Source organism: Eulemur rufifrons, chromosome 7 (assembly GCF_041146395.1).
Source record: "Eulemur rufifrons isolate Redbay chromosome 7, OSU_ERuf_1, whole genome shotgun sequence".
Taxonomy (NCBI): Eukaryota; Metazoa; Chordata; class Mammalia; order Primates; family Lemuridae; genus Eulemur; species Eulemur rufifrons.
The window spans coordinates 10,802,708-10,821,642 of record NC_090989.1 but is presented as its reverse complement, the minus strand read 5'-3'; the positions used below and the strand labels follow the sequence as shown (position 1 = coordinate 10,821,642).

Genomic DNA, 18,935 nt, shown 5'->3' with positions numbered 1-18,935 from the left:
TGTCCAGAGAGAGCATTTACCCTGCTGAGAATATGTAAAACACTGAGTGATTTAAAATATTCTTGGTTTTTCACTTCTAATTTTGAAATAATTTCAGATTACAGCAAAGTTGTAAGATTAAAGAATTTAAGAATCATATTCATCCCGATTGACTGATAGTTAACCTGTTGCCATATTTGTCCTTTCCAATCATACACATTTTTTCTGACCAATCATACATATTTTTTCTGAACCATTTGAGACAACCATTTGTAGACATCATTCCCCTTTATCTCCTAAGCATTTTGGGGTATATTTCTTAAGGTCAGTCACTCATAATTATCAAACGCTGAAAAGTAAGTGAGTTTTAATCCAAAGATACTCAAATGTTGCTGGTTCCAGTAATGTGTTTATTATAAGCTTTATTATTATTTTTCAGCCAAAGCCAGTTCATTGCATTTAGCTTTTATGTCTCATCTCCTTCAATCTGTAGCAATTCCTTGGCTGTCTGTTTTTCATGGTATTGACATTTTCAGGTAATAAAGGTCATTTTGTGAATGTCCTTCCCCAGTTTGTGTTTATCTGTTTTCTTATGATGAGATTCAGACTATGCATTTTTGTAGGGAATTTAACGTAAGTGATGGTAGTGTCCTCAAAGCTTTATGTTAGGAGGCAAGTGATATGTTGTCCCATTATTATTGACATAAACTTTGATACTTGGTCAAGGTCATGTCCACCAGGTTTCTCCACTGCCAAGTTACTATTTTTCCCTTTGGTAGTAAGTAATTTGTGGGGAGATAGAGATTATATAAACTGTTTCTCACCAAACTTGAATCCCTAGTTTTAGCATCCACAGATAATTCTTGCTTCAGTTTCTATGGTGGCTGATTTTCTAAGTTCTTCTTTTGAGGGGAGCATACTGAACTCAAGAGCTTCCCCTTTTCCCATTTATCTGTACAAACTCATGGATTATTCTGCAGGATGTAATCCATTACAGTCATTATTTTGCTCAATTGTTTGCAGATTTAGCTGGTGGAACCCCTCTCAGGGTAGTTCTTTGTCCTTTGTGACATGTTCCTGTCAATTTTTGAGTATTTCTTACTTTCCACCACAGGGTGTTCCAGGCTCAGCTTATTCTTTCCGTGCCCCAGTCTGGGCATTGGTCTGGGTGTGTGCGTTCCTACGGGGGTGTCTTGACTTCTGGGCCCTTTCAGTGTAGAGAGCTGGGAAATTCATGCACAGCCATGCACCACACAATGCTGTGTTTCGGTCAATGATGGACTGTATATGTGATGGTGCATCCATAAGATCATAGTGGAGCTGAAAAATTTCTATTGCCTAGTGTCATTGTAGTATCGTAGCACAATACTTTTTTTTTTTTTTTTAATTTCATCTTGTTATGGGGGATACAGAATTGCAGGTTACATATGTTGCTCCTATACCGCCTTTCCCCCCAAGTCAGAGCTCCAGGCGTGTCTGTTCCCCAGGTCGTGCACATTGCACCCATCATGAGGTATATATCCCTCCTTTCCCCACCCCCCCTTCCCGAGTCAGCACCTTCAAGTGTTACCACTCCCCAAACGGTGCGCAATGCATTCATTGGTAGCACAATACTTAATTACAAGTTTGTGGTGATGCTTGTGTAAACAAACCTTCTGTGCTGCCGGTCTTACAAAAGTGCATGGTAATGTCCTAGGTTATCCCATTCATTCACTGACTCACCCAGAGCAGTTGCTAGTCCTGTAGGCTCCATTTATGGGAAGTGTCCTTTACAGCAGGTATATGTTTTATGCCATATTTTTACTGTACCTTTTCTATGTTTTGATATGTTTAGATATACAAATGGTATAAAAGATAGGGTATTTTTTTTTTTTTACTGTACCTTTTCTCTGTTTTGATATGTTTAGATACACAAATACCACTGTGTTACAGTTGCCTACAGTATTCTGTACAGTAACATCTGTATCTGTACAGGTTTGTAGCTTAGGAGCAACAGGCTATCCCACACGGCCTAGGTGTGCAGTAGGCTATGCCATCTAGGTGTGTGTAAGTGTACATTATGATCACACAGCAGCACGGTCACCTAATGCTGCATTTCTCAGAACGTGTCTCCATTGTAAGCAGCACGTGCTGTCTGCAGATGCCTCCAATTCTAACCCGGCACCAGAGGCCTCCTTTGTAGGCTTACCCCATTCTATGTTCATATTTCCCTTCTCTAACAGTGAGAAATCTGCTGCTGATATTGACACAATTCATTTTTCCCAATCCTGCCATCTGCCTTGTAATTAAAAAATTTTTTTTCATGTCCAAAAGTATTATACCTCATATTTGTTTGAAAATTTGGCTGAGTATAGAATTCTAGGTTGGAAATCACTTTCCTTGAGAAGTTTGGAAGCGTAAGACCGTATTTTCTAGCTTCTAGTCCCTGTTCTGAAATTTCACAGTTAATGTGCCTTTTCTTTCACTGTAGCTGGCCCGCAGTGGGCTCTTTCCTTTCGGCATCTCATGATTGTCCTCTGCTTTCTCCCGTGTGGAACACCTTTTGTTAAGCTCTTGGACCTCCTGGAATAGTATAGTTTTGTAAGTCTTCTCTTTTTTCATCTCTTTTTGCTCTTTCTAGGGGTGTTTCTAAACTACTGAAAGAGAATTTTTCAAAAGTTTCTATCAGGTTTTTAATTTTAAGAGCTCTTTTGTTCGCTGAATCTTTCTTTTTCATAGCTGCTTGTTCTTGTCTCATGAATGCTCTATCTTCTGATCTCTGAAGATACTGTAGTCGCCTTCTCCTGCATTGTATGCTCCAAGATAGTTTTTTCTGTTAGTGTTTTTCATTTTAAAGGCTTTTCTCTGATATGTGCTGGTCCTTGGTTGTCTGCTTATATTTAATGGGGTGACCAAAAAATGAGCAGAATGTGTGGGTGGAGAGTGCCGGCACCATAGCTAGGTCTGCACAGCCTGGCTGTTTGTCGGAAAAGCCCTGTGGTATCTTTAAAACAGTTCAAGTTCCCCAAAGAGAGTTCTGTAACTGAAGGGTAAAAGTTCTCATGCTGTCATTCTGACAGCCAAATGGGGAAAGAGTGCAGGGTTCCTAGCATTCAGTCTGTGTTTTTTTCTTAATCTCTTTTTGGTGCAATACCCCCACAGCTGTGCATGTGTCCTCCAATCCAGAGACTTCCTTCTGCTTTTCCTACTCTGGAGAATAACCTCCAAAGGCACATTTATGCATCTAGGGTCCAGCTACTTCTTAAACTTTTGACCACCTGGGTTTTTATCTTAGTCTCACTTCACCACCATTTTCAGAGGTGCCTGTGTTGATATGATCAGTTCTTGATTTTCCCATTGTTGCTTTTCTCTATCTTCTTCCTTTCTTCCAAAATTTTATTGCTGCTATTCCTTCTTTTCTATCTCCCACATTCTTGAAGGGTTGTACCCGAAAGAGAAAACCCGGCACAATGTATACATTTATCAAAGCATCACGTTGTACACCTTGAATATATACAGTTTTTATTTGTCTATTGTACCTCAGTAAAGCTGAAAAAAATCCCTTTACAGGAGTTCTAGGTTTTCAGGAGGGTGCACACTTAGATGCTTGTGTTGCATCTTTCACCTTGCCTGGGAGTCCTGGTGTCCACTCTTCACTTGGCCTTGAAGGTTGAAATTTCAGAGCCTTTTGCTCATTTCTGCCCTTCCCCGAAAGAACATAGGACTACCAGAAGCATGGTTGGAGTCTTAAAATTCTGCCTATTTCTAAGTGCAAAACTATGAAGATTACTCACATTTCAAGGGGGCCTTTTGTACAATGCTCGAATCCTACCCATCAAAGTTTGCTCCTCCTGCCCCCTAGAAAGTGTCCTGCTCTGTTGCCTTGGCTAGAGTGCAGTGGCATCATCATAGCTCACTGCAACCTCAAACTCCTGGGCTCAAGTGATCCTCCTGCCTCAGCCTCCCAAAGTGCTAGGATTATAGGTGTGAGCCACTGTGCCTGGCCCATCAAAGCCTTTTTATTAGGATATTTATTTAAATACTCAGTCCATCCAACAACACAGATGTTCAGTGTAGTGAGTACAGTTGATTATCGTTATTCATGGTAGGTAGGTTCTATAAATTCACCTGGAACACTGAATTATTGAATACCGAGTCATTGCTCCTTGGCCGAATGGTCAGTTTTCCTTTGAGCCTCTGGTCACGTCATTTTTGTCATCTGATCAGTATATAACTTTGTTTTCCATGTATTTCTGTTCAAAGACACCATATTTACTATATATTGTTGATTCGTTAACATCGAGCTCAAGACCAGCAGCACTAAAACTCATGCCTGAGTGAAGCTTCTCTGACACACGTTTTCTCCCTACGGCACATCACGGCCTTGCTCTTAGGAACACAGCACTTCATCACTACGCTTAGGAGGCATTTTACACAGTGAAATCACTGGAAAGCACACAAATGCAAAAAACATGGCACTGAGGAGACTGCAGAAAGGACACTTGTTTACGGTACGAGAGCTGAAACAAAAAGGCCCAGCGTTGCCTTGTTCACCTCAGCTGGGAACACGCTCAGTAGGCGACTCAGGTTTTCCACCGCCCTGCGTGTGCGCCGGTCTACAAATGACTGTGGACTTGCTGGGAGTGTGGATTTGGGGGTTGCAAATAAATTTTAGCAAGTAGGCAAATTGGCATATATGGATTTTACGAATGGTGGGATGTAACCACCACCCGTAAAAAATAGAACATTATCAGTCCCCCACCCCCAAGAATGCTCTTTCCACTTTCAGAAAGTTACCATTTTAAGCAGTTTTCTTCTTGACCCCAAATCTGACTCTGGCTTTTACTCCGAAGTTCTGCCTCTGAGGTGTTTTCTTTATTTGAAAGTAAATATTGAAGATACATGTATTCTTAAGTCTCAGAATGAGGCTTAACTTTCCCTGTAGTCAGGGGTGGGCAGCATAGGACATGGGTTTCAGACCCTTTACCATCTTGGTCTTTCATTCTTTTCTGGGTAACTTTGAGGCAGTTGAGGTCCCTTTTCATATGTGGCCTCCAAGTTGAATTCAGTCCTCCAGGGTAGACACTGCTAATGTTCGGCTAGAGTATTGAGAGAGAAATACAGCAAAATGAGCACTGCCATTCTCTTGGGTCTGTTCCCCTTCCAATTCTAATCTGAAATCTTGCTGTCACTCCTTAAGGCAGGCCCCGGTGAAGTCCTGTTGACGTAGGCTTGCTGACTCAGTTTCCAGAAGTTTGTCGTAGCTTTTCCAAGTCTGGACTTTGTTGCTGCTGTAATATTCCCTGTACATGCTAGGGATTGAGCATCCATCTCAGTTCTTGTTTTGTCCCAGGAATTTTTAGAAGTTTGGAGGCACTGTTAATGGTTTCTGTCTTTACCTTTATTTTTGTTTCTGTCTTTCATCTTGTGTATCCCTGTTTCCTTTACTTTGCGTCTCTGTTTTTGACTGACAGGATGTGTGTTAATTTAATTGTGCATCTCTGCCTTTCAAAAAAAATGTTGCTGCTTTCCTCTTTGCAATGAAGGTCTTATTTTTTTCCTTAAATTTTATGACTCAGTTTAATCCTTCCTTTCTAGTTGTGTTAAGTACAGTTAGCAACTTAAATCTCTCAACTCCCCATTTATTTTTTGACTTACATGTTCATCAAACATTTATTGAACATATACTACATGCTAGGTTCTTTGCGTCTCCAGCATCTAGCAAAGATGAGTAAGAGGCAACCTTGAAGAGGTTAGTTTGGGGAAGGGGACTCCTAAACAATTACGCACTTGCAAGATGTATGCAGAGTGAGAGAGATACGTGGGTTACAGAGGAAAGGTACACTGCTAGAAAGTCGCTGCATCTTGTTTTTAAGACAGCTTTATTGAGATATACTTTATATATAAAATTCACCCATTTAAAGTGTGCAATCCAGTAGTTTTTAGTTTGTTCCGAGTTGTGCAGCCATCCCCACAATCAATTTTAGAACATTTTTGTCTCCCAAAAAAAGGTCCATAACCATGAGTAGTCACTCCCAGTTTCTCCCCAGCCCCCGGCCCAGGCAGTCACTCACCTACTTTCTGTCTCTATATATTTACCTATTCTAGATATTTTTTTTCCCAGTTAGAAAGGCTTTTATTAAAAAGTAAAAAAAAAAAAAAAACAATAGATGCCGGTGTGGACATTTTAAAAAATATTTGTCTTGTCCAACTATATATCCTTTGACTAACATCTCCCAGCCCCCCTCCACCGCAGCCACCTAAGCCCCTGGAGATGACCATTCTACTCTCTACGTCTGTGAGATGAACTGTTTTGAAATTTCATTGAAATTTCACTATGAGTGAGATCATGTGATGTTTGTCTTTCTTTGTTTGGCTTGTTTCACTTAACATAATTCAGGGAAATGCAAATCAAAACCACACTGAGGTATCCTGTCTTACCTGTCAGGATGGCTATTATCAAAAAGACAAAAGATAAGTGTTGGCAAGAGTGTGGAGACAAAGGAACACTTAAACGCTGCTGGTGGGAATGTAAATTAGTGCAGCCATTATGGAAAGCAGTATGGCGGTTCCTCAGAATATTGGAAATAGAACTACTGTATGATCCAGCAATCCCACCGCTGGTGTGAAATCAAAAGGGAATGAAATCAGCATATGCAGCACTAGTCACGATAGCTGAGATACGCAATCAACCTAAGCGTCCATCAGTGGATGAATGGATAAAGAAAATGTGGTATCTGTACACAATAGAATACTATTCAGCCTTAAAAAGAACAAAATCCTGTCATTTGTGACAACATGGGTGACCCTAGAGAACATTATGTTAGGTGAAATAAGCCGGGCACAGAACGACAGATACCACATGATCTCACCTGTGAAATCTAAGAAAGTAACTGACTCTCAATGGATGTATTTATTCCTGTAATTCCTTTGTGTTTTTATACCCTTCCTCTTCCCTGCTCTTCAGCGTATAGCAGTCCATTAGGTGCCTTCTCCCTAGTTGATGGACACACTTTTGGTGTGGTGTTCAGCAAAGTACGCAAATGTATCTCTTGCCAAAGCCCATGTTTGTCATTCTATCAGGGCATGATTTTAAAAGCTCCATCAACTAACTCATATTTTTGCTGAACCTTGCCCGCGTTTAGACACAGGACCTACATAGAGTTTTCTCATCAACCTTTTGTCGCCACTGTCTGAATGCATTATTGACTCTTCCCTCCCCTGGTCTTGTCATTCCGGTGGTGTCTGCCCTCCTCCCTGTGGCACTGAGCTGTGCATGAGGAAGAGCAGTCAGCAAGACAGGTAGCTCAGTGATGTCTACCTGATTCCTGCTCTTGCTATCTGTTTCACACACTTTGTCATTTCATTTACTTGCTGCCATAGTAACCAGGACTCTTGGCAATCTTCCTGTTTCCCATCTTTTATTCATCTGTGAGTGCATCTGAAGGGGGATGGGGAGGATAGAAATGGAAACCTTTCAGCAAGGGGATCGTGGGCTTTGAATGTCCTCAGAATAGCAAGCATGGGACTTTAATTTTTGTGTTGTTTCCAGCTGATGAAGTAGTATTTACAACCAATAGCCATCCATTGGGATTGTCATTTCTCCATTTCACATTCAGGGAGGACTCCAGTGAAAGACTGGAACTTCTATGTTCCTTCAGTTAGAGTTGGAGAAGATCATCGCTTAAAATTCCTTATAACTGCAATTCAGCCAGAATCATTCATTTTGGGATGACGAGAAGCCAGCTAACTTCCGACTAGAGTGTGGTTCTCACCTTTGTTGGCACCTGGAAAGCTTTAAAAAAAAATCTTGGTGCCTAGGATTTTTGAAACCCCAGGTCAATTGAATTGAAATAGCTAGGGTGAGATGCAGGTGTAGGTAGTTAAGTTTTGGGGGACTCAAAAGTTATGTGCACATTTTTGACTGGATAGAGGGTTGGCACCCCCAAGCCCTACATTATTCAAGGGTCAACTAGCCTCCTGTTGACCGGAAGCCTTATTGAATAACAGTCAATTAACATGTATTTTGTATGTTATATGTATCAGATACTGTAATTCTTACAATAAAGTAAGCTAGAGAAAAAGCAAGATTTTTCAGATTGTTGCAAATTTTCCAGTTTGTTTATTGAATAAACTCTGCATATAAGTGGACCCATGCAGTTCAAACCCAAGTTCAGGGATCAGCTGTCTATTGGTTCCTGTCTCTTCCTTCTCCTCCAGCTCCCCTACTTTTTTTTTTTGAGACAAGGTCTCACTTTGTTGCCAGGCTGTTTGTTGTGCAGTGGTGCCGTCATAGCTCACTGCCGCCTCAAACTCTTGGGCTCGAGCCATCCTTGTGCCTCAGCCTCCCGGGTAGCTGGGACTACAGGTGAGTGCCACCACACCTGGCTTCCCCTATTTTTTAAAGTTTGTTAAAAACTACCTATTAAATATTTGTTCAGTAGCTACTTCATATCTGTTATAAATGGCCCATTAAATGTGATTCACAGGCAAAATAGAGCAGTTAAATGTTCAGGAGTGTTTTCTATCTTTGACCTTTAAAAAGCCTTTATAAGTTACTTTTCTAGTCACTGCAAGTTAAGGTCCATCTTGGTAAATAATCACGTTTGGACATGTATTCGTGTATCTTTATGTTTCTTAGTGTTCCAAGCTTGATAATTTTTATCCCTTAATTACCTGGAGGACTACTACTCGTGATTCAACAAGTTGTGGGGCAAAAGGAGTTCACTCGAATCAAAAATATTTGATCAAATGGTTGCTGTGGAACCAGTTTCATGGTTGGTTTTGCAGCTGTTGGTCGGTAGGCAGGGCTGGCACTCGGCCCATTTTGAGGTGGATTGCTGTCCACCTTCGCCTTCCACGGTCTGCAGGTCACAGAACTTCTCCACTTCCTTGACCCTCTACTGTTGAAAGGTCAGTGCTCACCCACGTTCTTTTTCAAATTGCTGAGAGAATCTCAATGCAGAGTTTCCAGGGATAATCTCTGTATTTGAACATTCTAATTTCATGGAAATTTTTTAAAAGGAAATAAGTCTTGGAATTAAGATTCAGCAAAGAATGAGAAAGGCTTTGGCATTTCCATTTTCACAGGTTTTGGCAGTTTCCTGTCCTGGCTCTACCTTCCCTGAGTCCTACCTGCTGTTGGCGGTTGCATGACTCTGTAACGTGGGGAGGGCAAGGAGTAGGTCGATGCTACATGCCAATAGCATGTTGTGGACTCTGTGTGTATATGATTTCCTGGCGGACTGGGACAGGGTGGTAGTGCTGGCTGGGTGCATCCCAAGGCCACTGGCTTAAAGCTGTCTTTGCCTCAGAGTCTAATTTACAAGATAGTTTGGTTGAGTTTCTCTTCTGGGATGGAAGTAGGCTTAATTAGATTAAACATTGTTCATTGACCAGTAGTGTTTATGCTACTCCCATGAATTCTTAGCTTAAATAACCTGGGAATTTTATTTTGGAGGCAAGTGGAGATGCCTTTCTTCCTTTTGTTCTTCCTACCTTTTTGCTCTCATCTCTTATTACAGAAATTTTCCCCATTAGAATCTCTAGAACTGTGATTTTCAAAATGTGGTCTGAGGACCCTTGAGCTCTCCAAGGACCCTTTCAGGGGATCTTTGTGAAAGCAGCAGTGAGTAGAACAGCTGGAGTGTTAGTATAAATCCAGTCAGCAGCATTCGCTTTTACTGTATTCTTCACCACCAGGCACTTGCAGTTTTCAGAAGAGCCAGTTTCACTTCAGAGTGGCCTTCAGAATGGTGACTGGTACCAGGATGGTGTTGACTTCAGTCTTAGCAGGGGCTGCAGAGGTTGTGCAGTTCAGCCTCCTGCCCAGTGCAAGTGTTGACAGTGCCATCCTGTATCTGTTCCTGTACTTGAGTGATGGGAAGGCCCGCACGTCACAAGGCAGCCTGTCTCATTTTTATACAGCTGTATTTTTCAGAAATGTGTTCTTGTTTACACACTAAAGCTCTGTTTTTCTGTGGTTTTTACCCTTTGATTCTAGTCTACCCTTGGGGTCTAATCAGAATAAAACAAATTCATCTCCTGCATAATAGCGCTGCAAATATTTGAAGTTAGCTGCTGGGTTTTCCCTAAGTCGTCTTTTATAGGCTAAACACTATTTGATTTAGTAATTAATAACAACAATAATATCAAAAATTAGTTTTAATTTTTTTCTAGGATTAATTAATTTTCTTTTTCAAAGTATTATACTGTTTAGTTAATTTTGGGGGGATAGTACTTTATCTTACCTTACCAGCAAATACTTAGAACAATGTAATTTTAACATTTATATTTGTATGTGTATTTGAACTTGATGTTTTTGAAATGCATGAAATATTTAGTGTTTACTTTCACTGCTAGGTGAATTCTGGATCTTTTTAAAATATAATGTTGGTAACAGCATTTTGGTACTACATGAAATAAATAATAATATTGCAATTTTGCTTCAGTATTACAGTCAATACCTTGGCAGTGAGCTTTGTCATATACAAAAAGTGGCTTTAAATTATATTAAGAGGCCGGGCATGGTGGTTCACGCACTTCGGGAGACCGAGGTGGGAGGATCGCTTGAGCCCAGGAGCTTGAGCCCAGCCTGGGCAACATAGACCCCGACTCTATAAAAAATAAAAAATACTAAGCCGGGTGCAGTGGCATGTGCCTGTAGTCCTAGCTCTCCGGAGGTGGAGGCAGGAGGATCATTTGAGCCCAGGAGTTCAAGGCTGCAGTGAGCTATGATTGTGCCACTGCACTGCAGCCTGGGCAGCAGAGCAAGACCCTGTCACTAAAAAAATAAATAAATTATATTAGAGAGAGGAGGAAACTTCAGGGTTCCTTGAGAAAAAGGTAGGAGTAAGTCAGCAAGAGACCCTCTTGGGGAGGTACAGCTGATACATTAATTCATTGAACAGCTCTTCATTCAGCATCATCATTTGTTCCGTGGTAGGGACTGTTTTAGACTTTGGGAATACAGCTGTGTACAAGATAGACAAGGGTCCTTGCTCTCCTGAAGCTTACATTCTAGTTGGTGAAAGAATACTTGCAGATTGCCATAAGCACTGTTAGAGGTAAATGAGAATAACATTAGGAGTACCTGAGGTGCGGGGGCACTTCCGGGTAGTGATGTCAGAATGGGGGCATAAAGAGAGAGAGACTTTCATATAACTTTGTATGCCTCCAGGAGATGTTGAGAATTGCAATATCAGTGTTTATGTGGAGCTTATAGAAACAAAAATTAAGAACCACTAATTTAGCAGATGAGGAAACTGAGGCACAAGTGTAAAATTGATACATTTTAACATATCCAGAGTTGTATAACTCATTAGTGAATGAGCCAGGACTGGGATCCTATTTTCCTAGATTCCATTCACGTTCATTCATTGTTTGTTTTTTGTATTTTTTTCAAATGAACGTTTTCAGCCCCCCAATCTGAGCCCCACCAAAGTTGTGTTTTATTGACATATTTGATAAGTTAGGGGAAAGTCTTGGGAGCTGCTTTCAGATAGGATGGGAGAAGCTTATAAGAAGTATGCACAACTAAGAATAGTTGGAATTAAATATTTCAAAGACCTTGTAAGTGAGAATTATGGCAGCAAGATCCTTTGCTTCTGGTAAACCATATGCTTTTACAAATTGAACATTGTGCTGGATTGAGCAGAACTTCGCACCCCCTGCCCCAAGCCTAAGAATTTTATTTGAATAGATCTATAGAGTTCATCAAATAAGGAGAGTTGAAGTTGGCAACTTGGGTTGATGAAGGAGATTAGGAGCTTGGTAGATGGAATGGTGAATTTGTAGAAGCCATTCTGTACCCTGTGGCAAGTTGAACAGCTAGGCTGGTGGTGTTCATTGGGTGATGCCCCCTCTGTGGGGAATTCACCCCCATACCTCAGTCAGTGGCCCAGACTCGTTTTATTTGTGGTGCATTTTAGGGTGAGTGGATTGAGGCCCTGTCAGCCTTTGTCACAGGGGAGAGCAGGGTTGGCCCGGTAGTAAGTAGTTCAGGATTTGGGGCCATGCGGTTTCTGGTGTAATTACAGGTCTACCGTTCGCATGAAAGCAACTGTAGCACTGTGTACGTGTATGGGTTGGCTGTATTCTGATAAAACTTTATTTGCCAAAACAGGTAGTGAGGCAGATTTGGCCCAGGGCCTTGGTTCACTAACCCTGCTTTATTGTGAGATCAGGTATATGGAACATGTTTAGCAACCCTAACAAACAAGAAATATTTTTGCTACTCCTTCCATCTTTTTTAACTTTTGGATAATTTGAAATTACAGTCAAATGAATGTGGCTATTCAAGAATGCAGTCTACAGTTTGACCTTGACATATCAAAGTGACGCAAAATGCATTTTGATATTTCCTAAGTTACATTCTTGTTAGGTAGCCTTTCCCCTTTTTTTGACAGATGCAAGAAGGAAATCTTTTTTTATTTCATAAGCTCTTACTTCAGAAGAGAATACTATGTTTCATAAACAAGAAATATTGAGATACTGTCCTTTTTAATCAGGCAAAACTGAAATTAAAATTTATTGGGATAGCTAATCATTAGAAGATTAATCAATCAAAGTTTGTTTTTTTTTTTTAAAACCTTACCCATTCTTTATTTGGATAGACTGTTCATCCACCTTATTATAAGTTAATTGAGGTATGCCAGGTCAAGAAATGGCATTTTTAATGAAGTGAAATATTATCCTGCTGTTAATAATGAGTCTCTGCAGATATACGGAAATGTCTTTGTGAACTAATGAAATATGAGAAGAATTTAGTCTCCTTGTGATTAGAACTGTATAAGAGTACGTTTGATATAATCATAAGGAGAAAGGAAGAGATTTTTGGCTTCTGTTTTTATTGTCTTCAGGAAATTTCCATTTTATCTTAAAGTAGGTTATATATTAAATAAAACAATTCAGTAAGAATTTTAAAAATCCTTATTGGGCTGCAATATGAAATGAAAGTAAAACTTTCCTTTCTAAGCCTTAGGCCAATACTTAGTGCATTCATACCATTTCAGCAGCATTTGTCGGAAAGGAAATTTGTAAAAGTTGGTGGATTTTTTTTCTTTTTTTTTTTTTTTGGTTGCCATCATGCACACTTAAACTTGTTCTGCAATTTTCTTTTCATCTGACCGCAGGTGAGCCTCTGGAAGGTAGCCTTTTCTTAAGTTCCCCTTTGTGCCTTAAAATCTCCTTGTCTGCTTGCGTCCCTTCACTTGGGCTTTGAGAAGTGGCCCTTGTCCTCGCCAAGACGTGCCCCTGGTGTCCTCCCTGGCTGTTTGGGCAGCTCTCCCCTCTCCTCGTAGCAGCTCTCTCCTCACCTGCTGCCCCGTCACAACGTCTCGCAGAGGCCCGATTCCAAATCTGTAGATCTTCTTGGCTTTTTTGTGTGTGTGTGTGAAGATTAAATGTGTACCAGGAAAACAGACTAGACTGATGTTGGGCATATGGCAGCTGTGTAGTAAATCATAGTGGTCATCGTTGTTATTTTAAAAATCCCACATTTTATCTTCTTGACTGGTTCATTCTCTTTTAACTCCTAGCTCGCTCATGTATTTTCTCTGCTAAAAGACGTTGCTCACACTTGTCCCTGGAGCCCTGGCGCTTTCTCCTTCTCACTGCTGCTCTCACACCTCTGCCGTGGAAACCTTGGCAGTCCACCTTCCAGCTCCATCTCGGCCCCGTCTCTCTAAGTGCCCATGCAGCCACCACCCCGTGATTTTTTTCTTAATCTCCGTGTTCTACCCCGCTGTCATTCTGGAGGCTGCCTCTTTTCTTTAGTTTCTGTGACAGGCAGCCTCCTGATCTTCCTTGTCCTCTTTGTGCGTTTTCTCTTTGCTTCTCTGACTTTAAGTCCTATTGTCAGCCCCCACATGTTTGTGCCCCCCAAGGATCTGTTGTTGATCTCTTTTCCTCTCCCCTGCCCTCAGTGACCCACCTCCTCCTCAGGCTGCGGGTGGCCTGTGCAGACGCTGGAACGTGCGTTGCTCACCCACCTGTTTTGAGCTTAAGTTTATATGTTAAGAGGTCGACCTCGGGGATCCGTGGGCATCTCAGACTCAGCATGTCCTAAACCAGACTCATCTCTTACTGTCCCCGCCAGCCTCTCCAGTGCCCCGGTTAGCTGTGGACAACAGTACCATTCTCCAGCCACCAGTTTCTGGCTCCGATCTTTGCCACATCTTGCCCTCATTCTCCACGTTGCATTCATTGCATTTTTCAGATTTACCCATGTAAAATATCTTTTCTTTCAAAAATGTTTTGTGTGTGCGTATGTACTGAGAGAGATCTGGAAAGAAACTCACCCAAATGTTTAAAGTCGTCTTATCTCTGGATGCTGGGATTCTGTACTGTTTGAGTTCTGTTTTTTGTAACAGGCCTTTATTACTTCCAGACTGTTGTGCCACCTACAGTCTGCCTTCTCAGTGCACCCCTGCCCTGGACCTCATCTGCTGGGCTCCTGGCTGTTTCTCGTGCACACATGCTTCTTGCCCTTGCGCCTTTACTCAGGGCCATCCAGTCTTTGTATCTCCGCTCACCATTTTCAGAGCTCCTTTCAAGTAAGCTTTCCTTAGTGAAACGCTTCTCCAGCTGAATGTCATCCTTCCTTCCAGGAGCCCTCTGGTCCCTGTGCCACCGTCTGTGTTCTGCCTTATGGTCTCCTTACATGTGTTTTTGTGTTACACCCTTTATTAGATTGTAAGCCCCATGAGGGCAGAGATTGGGTCTTACTCATCATTTTCAAACCCTTTTGGTTACAATCTCCCAGTTTTTCTTTGGGGGACAACCCCTTTTCCCCCTGATTGTGGTTTTGGTGGGATGGCAGTTAAGGTGTCCTGCCAACAGGATGCTCCTCTGGAATTTGAATTTTGAATCGTGGGATACAAGGACTGACAGTGATTGGCACTGATTCAGCCTGGCCGAGGAGCTCGGAAGAAGCCACTCATTAGTTCCTGCCTCCCAGGTCCCTGGAGCTGCTCTGGTCCCTGAACTCTCCAAAGCCCGGTTCTTCAGATTTTTCTTCGTATCTGTGAGCTGTCTCATATCCTTACAATAAATGTCTCTCTTTCTCTCTTTTTATTTTAAGTTAGCCAAAACCAGTTTCTGTTGCTTTTACCCAAAGATTCCTACCAGTAGAGCTGTTAGGATTGCAACTGACCAGACTTAATCGTTCTAGTTCTTATATTGGTCCTGATGATATTTTTTCTTTTCTTTAAAAACGAAAACAAAACAAAAAAAAAAACCAGCCAGAGACTGCTGCTGCTTTGAAACGTACGATAGAAGCCCTGATGGACAGAGGAGCAGTCGTGAGGGCCTTGGAAAACCTGGGTGAACGAGCACTGCCGTATAAGATCTCCATGCACAGCCAGCGGCACAGTCGAGGGGGGTAAGTGTCCTCGTGAAGCACTCGGAAATGTAAAGTACACTGTTTGTTAGTATTAGAGATTATTACAACTTCACCGTCGGCTCCTCACGGTGCCCGGTGTGGTTAGCGTGCTTGCCCTCGCAGTGTTGTGTTGCAGATGGGGTGCAGTTATGCTGGCCCTAATAGACGATAAGTAGAGCACAAAAACAGGCCAGCCTCGGAGCAACAGGCTGAGAAGCTCTCGATTGTGGGCAGCTTTTCTTATCAGCCTAAGCAGTGTTTTCCCCTGGCATTTAACTTTTGCCTTTAGAACACCTTAGTGAACGATGTTGTCCAGATACTAGTGCATCCGTTGTAAATATGTAGGCTGCAGACTGTGCTGCCTTTGACTAATGTGTATAACCAGAGCCTAATCCACATTAGAAAAATGGGTTTATCTACTCTGACTAATGGTCAGAGTTTTCTGTAATGAAATTTTTTCTCCCACTATGTATAGTACCTTCCTCAAACCTATGTCAGGGGTTTGATTCTGAAGTAATAACTGTCTTTGTAGTTCTTTCAGAGCAATATACAGTTGGTTTGAAGCTTCTGTAAGCCCCAATGGTGGCTTTTTTATACCTGTGGTTCTGATTTGGGGAAAAAAAAAAATCTCACGTTGGGTTTCCTAGAAGTAGGTGTTAGAGGAGATGGGAGTTGGTTTTTAGTGCGGTGGGGCAAGTGTGAGAGTGGAGAACTCGATTCCAGCTCGGGTCCCCGGTGGCTCTGGGTAGCGTCAAGCAAGTCATTCAGCTTCTCTGAGTCCAGCTTCTTCAGGCACTAACCTCAGGTAAGGCTTCCCCTGTCTGCGCTGTCGGGGGCCCAAGCCGGATAGTCTCTCCATGGGCAGAATGCCGCTTTTGGCCACGTGGAGCTCGTGGTCTTGTGCAGGTGCAGTACAGTCATGGGGCCCGAGTGGAGTCACGTCTCTTCCATCCAGGCTTCCTTACTGCGTTTCAGCCTTCCGCTGCACGTACTGCAAATCCCATCTTCTGATTGCTTCACCTTGTTTTGTGCTGGTGTTCAGCTGAGAACACCTCTGAAGAGAGTGCCTGGACGTTGCTAGGCAACAGGAAATGCAGTGGCTAGGCTTCTTCCGTAGGCTTAACGATGAGGGATGAGTGAGTGAGTGTGTGTGTGTGTGGGGGGGGGTGTTTCTTTTTTTCTCTTTCTGTGTAACCACAATGGGTTGGTTTAACAGCAAGGCCATGAATTCTTTTGCCTTTTTGTTTAAAGAGGAGCGTATAAAATCTGGCCACAAATGATTAGCAGTGTTCTTGGATGGAAGACACTGAGCGAGGAGAGAGGAAGTCGGGTCCCCCATCCACGTGGTGCTTGCAGGGTGTCCTGGGAGGGGTGCTTCCTTTCGCCCTCTTTCCAAGTAGAGCATATGATTTTGCTGATGGCTGGCCTCACCAGCATCCTAGAGTTTGCACTTCTCACAAGTGCCTAGATAATGGTGACGCCACTTGTCTGAGGACCACACTTTGAGAGCCAGCGTATTAACTCATTTAGTTTTCAGGCCTCTTTGTACCATGCTAGATGGTTGGGGGAGAGGACCGCTGTTTCACTTTGCAAGTGGGAAAAGTTCAGGTCCTGGAAGAACCGCCCTGGGACTAAGCCAGAACTGAGCGCACCGGCCCTGCATTCTGGCTTCCTGACGAGGGGCATGTGCCTCATCGAGGACTGTGTGACTGTGTTGTGTTCACTTAGTTCGTTGACGTTTGAAGACCTTATTTCTGATTCTTTTACTTTCAGACTCCTCAGCAGAGGAGAAGCAACGTTTTGTGTTACATATGTCCACTATAGACAGGCACGCAAAGGTGGTGCCCCGCTGCAGTGGGGGCAGTTCACGTTTTAAGCTTGTTTTTCCGGCATAAATCAATGTCTGCTATTTATTTGTTTAAGGTTATATTTTTTAAAGTATGGTCCCTGAAACACTTTCTGTAGAGAATTTCCACCAAAAGAAAAAGTGGGGTGTGTGTGATGTGGAAGACTTGCGAGATCTAATCCCTTATGGCAGTGGCCCCCAGCCTTTTTGGCACCAAGGACCAGTTTCATGGAAGACAGTTTTTCCACAGACTGGGGGCCCGGCGAGGGGGGGGTGAGGGGGGGCTGGGTGGTGATGCCAGCGATAGGGAGTGGCTGTAAATACAGATGAAGCTTCACTCACGTGTCGGCCACTCACCTCCTGCTATGCACACCTCCCCCCTTTCCTGAGTTTCATGGAAGACAATTTTTCCATGGGGTTGGGGAGAGACTGAACTCTGTGGCCTAGGACCAGTACTGGTCCTCGGGCCTGGGAGTTGGGGACCGCAGCCTTACAGAGAGTCACAGTGCACACTGGCATGTGCACTGGCCTGTTTGATGGGAAGTCCTTCAGGAAGGTCCCTTCATGTATTAATTTTATTTGATCATGTTGCCTTTGATTTTTGTAACCTCCGTGAATATGCTCCACAGTGACTTTTGGGAAATGAGGAAATGAGGGGCTAGTGTAGAGTTACCTGGATGAGGATTTGGAATTGCGTGGTGTGTCCAGATGTCTGGAGCCGAAGGTTAGTCTGGTATTCTCTTGGCTTCAGGCAGTCCTTGCACAGTCATCAGCCCCAGCCTTGTCCGTTACCAGGCTTCTTGCTCATTTGGCAAATTCTGTGTGCATGTGGCCACCAAAGGTGTTAGAAACATTTATTAAGTGGATCATGTGCTGTGGTGTGCACGGTGCCTGGAAGGCTCACTTACTTGAAATGGTTGGGAAGAAACAGTGGTCTTGTTGGTTATGCATTTAGCATTCAAAATTTTGGCCCTTTTTGAACAGCCCTGGAGGCCATGACGAGTATCTGCAATTTTGGGGAGGCACTGGTCTGACATTGATCCTGACGCTGGTGTGTAAGAGCCGGCGTTGTAGCCAGAGTGAGCCTGGGTGCTCTGAGAATTCACGTTCCGTTATGGTGCTGTTGGTGTCATGTGTTTAATGCTTTTACATTTTACAGGGAGAAATAGTATGTCCTGGTGGTATCCCTAGGTCTCAGGTTGTTTCTTGGGATTGTCATGGTTCCTGGTCTCAAGGAGTTTTTCAGTCCAGTCAGGGAGTTGGCTGCTTAGTGCTAACCTAGGCATCGGCAAGAGGTGTGAGTGAGGGTGCCCAGAACAGCAGGGCATAGAGCCAGGCCTGGGGCTGCGTCAGGCGTCTCTGTTCCGGTTATTTCCAACATGTTGGGTGATAGCTCCACCGTTCTTCCATCCCCACTTCCTCCCTCCAAGTCCATCCTCTGCCCCCTCCCCCCCCCCCACACATGCGTGTGCCCAGTAGGCTGGAAGAGAGACGTAGGTAGGAGAGACCCTGCTGCTTTTGGGTTATCTGGGAGGTCTTCCCAGAGGGGGAGGGTATACTTTGGAAGTGGCACCTGGTGTTTATTATTATATCAAGACTATGACCAGTTATGCCAAAAATAAAAATATTGTCATTCTAAATATTAATTTAGTCAGCCTCCACTTTAGAAGCAGGTTATGTTCCAGAAATTTGTAAGTCTGTTGTTTATAAATGGGAACTTATTTTCCCATTGGAACAACTTGATGGTTA

The 18,935-nt window shown here is 42.9% G+C and overlaps 1 protein-coding gene across 1 annotated transcript in view; it reads left to right on the top strand.

The window, feature by feature from the left end:
* Window positions 1–18,935, top strand: part of MRPS6 (mitochondrial ribosomal protein S6) — a 64,086-nt gene that overhangs the window by 33,182 nt on the left and 11,969 nt on the right. The window contains exon 2 of the mRNA XM_069472325.1: window positions 15,201–15,340. Within this exon, the coding sequence (XP_069328426.1) occupies window positions 15,201–15,340 (140 nt within the window). The remainder of the gene's footprint in view (window positions 1–15,200; window positions 15,341–18,935) is intronic.